This window comes from Adiantum capillus-veneris, unplaced genomic scaffold, assembly GCF_014529385.1.
Source record: "Adiantum capillus-veneris isolate H3 unplaced genomic scaffold, ASM1452938v2 Hic_scaffold_796, whole genome shotgun sequence".
NCBI lineage: Eukaryota > Viridiplantae > Streptophyta > Polypodiopsida > Polypodiales > Pteridaceae > Adiantum > Adiantum capillus-veneris.
Window position 1 is genome coordinate 1 of NW_028221782.1, and position 1,646 is coordinate 1,646.

A 1,646-nucleotide genomic window follows, 5' to 3' on the forward strand; every position below is an offset into this window, starting at 1 on the left:
GGATGATGAAGATTAAGTTGAGACCACTCACAAGAGTTACTACTTGAAGAGTCACTAGGCAAGAGCAACTACTTAGACCCTGGTAAAAGTGGGAGACTTAGAAGAGCCATACACGGAATGATAGATCATGGGTCAGAGATTAACCTCATGTCAAAGAGTCTTTATCAAAGAGGAAAATGGCCAATTGATATAAATCATGGATGGATGATTCATGCAGCAAACAACACATCAGGGGAGTTGTACGGAGCTTTTCCAAATGGTCTATCAAACCATAAGTAGCAGATTTGACTACTTTGGCCCTTGCTGTCCTCGGAATCAGGATTAAGGCTACCTAGCATGCATCTAGGGCTGCTTGCGGCTCTTAGATTTAAGACAAAAATGAATCCTGAGCCAATTGAGTCTCCAATTTTCAGTTCACCAATACAATAAAGACGCAGCCACAGGTTGAGTGTTGCACGATTGTAAATCGAACACTCATTAAGATTTTGTACGGTGTTCGGTAGGTAGGTTCAATTCCTACAGCATCGAAAAGAATGCATTGGATGGATGCCTGGGCATTGAGAAAAAAGGACGCTTCCAAAGGCGAAAGGCCATGGGGAGATACCGTCTGTGATCCATGGGTTTCCAATCGGGAAACCGTATCCAAGCTTGCCGGGCATGCCGTGTGCTGCGGCTCTGCCTCGGACTTGAGAGACTTAGCGAACTGAAACATCATTGTAGCTAAAGGAAAGGAAATCAACTGAGACTCCGTTAGTAGCAGCGAGCGAAAGCGGATTAGGCAAAGAAAGGGGAAGGGGCCCCGAGAAAGGGACCTCCACTTTCCCTGACCCTGTGCAGGGGAGAACTTGTAGTAGGGGGAAGGCGAAGACACCCGGTGTCTTCGCCCCTTCCTCAAGGAATTATGAAAAGGTTGGAAGATCTGGCCAAAGAAGGTGATAGCCCCGTAAATCTTTCCTAACAAGTTTGATTCCTATTGCAAAACGCGAATACCGTGTTTGAATAATGATCGCTTTGTAGTGACTAAGGGGGACCACCCTCGCGGCCTAAGTATTCCTCAATGACCAATAGCGTACCACAAGTACCGTGAGGGAAAGGTGAAAAGACCCCGCCGTATGCCGGGAGTGCAATAGAAAACCTGAAATCCGATGCAAACTATCAGTCGGAAGAGCAAAGCGTTGAAAACAAAAGCAAAGCCACTAATGTTTAATGGAACGCATACGCGAAGCTAAGAAAGCGCTGTAGCCAGGCAAAGCCACTAATGTTTGCCTTGAGCGAACCCTTGAGCGAAGCTTCGCGTTGTCGGCTCTTGCTTGGCGCACTTTCCACTTTAACGGCGTACCTTTTGCATAATGGGTCAGCGAGTAAATGGGAACAGCGGCTTAAGCCATTAGGTGTAGGCGTAATGAGGTTGAATCTTCGGCGTTGTTTCTATTTGACCCGAAACCGATTGATCTAGCCACGAGCAGGTTGAATCGAGCTCTCCACAGAGGCCTTAGAGGACCGAACTCACGTATGTGGCAAAATACGGGGATGACTTGTGGCTAGGGGTGAATCAAAGAGCTACGACTCCAAAAAGTGCCTTTGTTGAAGTCCTTTGGACCATAAGAACCTATAGGCAAGAAAAGGAGTCCTCCTTTGGCCTTTCG

At 47.1% G+C, this 1,646-nt stretch overlaps 1 protein-coding gene across 1 annotated transcript; it reads right to left on the reverse strand.

Annotated features, from left to right (window-relative positions):
• Nucleotides 1–516: 516 nt before the first annotated feature.
• LOC147416577 (uncharacterized) lies at nucleotides 517–1,348 on the reverse strand. Its single transcript, XM_086508244.1, has 3 exons — nucleotides 1,340–1,348; nucleotides 705–970; nucleotides 517–673 (listed from the first exon to the last, which is right to left on the reverse strand). Exons 1-3 carry the CDS (start codon nucleotides 1,346–1,348, stop codon nucleotides 517–519), a joined length of 432 nt encoding a protein of 143 aa, XP_086364370.1.
• Nucleotides 1,349–1,646: the final 298 nt, after the last annotated feature.

Bases quoted from the DNA above. Each gene is read 5' to 3' on its own strand.
- LOC147416577 (XM_086508244.1), bottom strand. The intron at 674-704 runs GTTCGCTAAGTC...TCCGAGGCAGAG, and splicing joins TTAGCTACAATGATGTTTCA to CCGCAGCACACGGCATGCCC.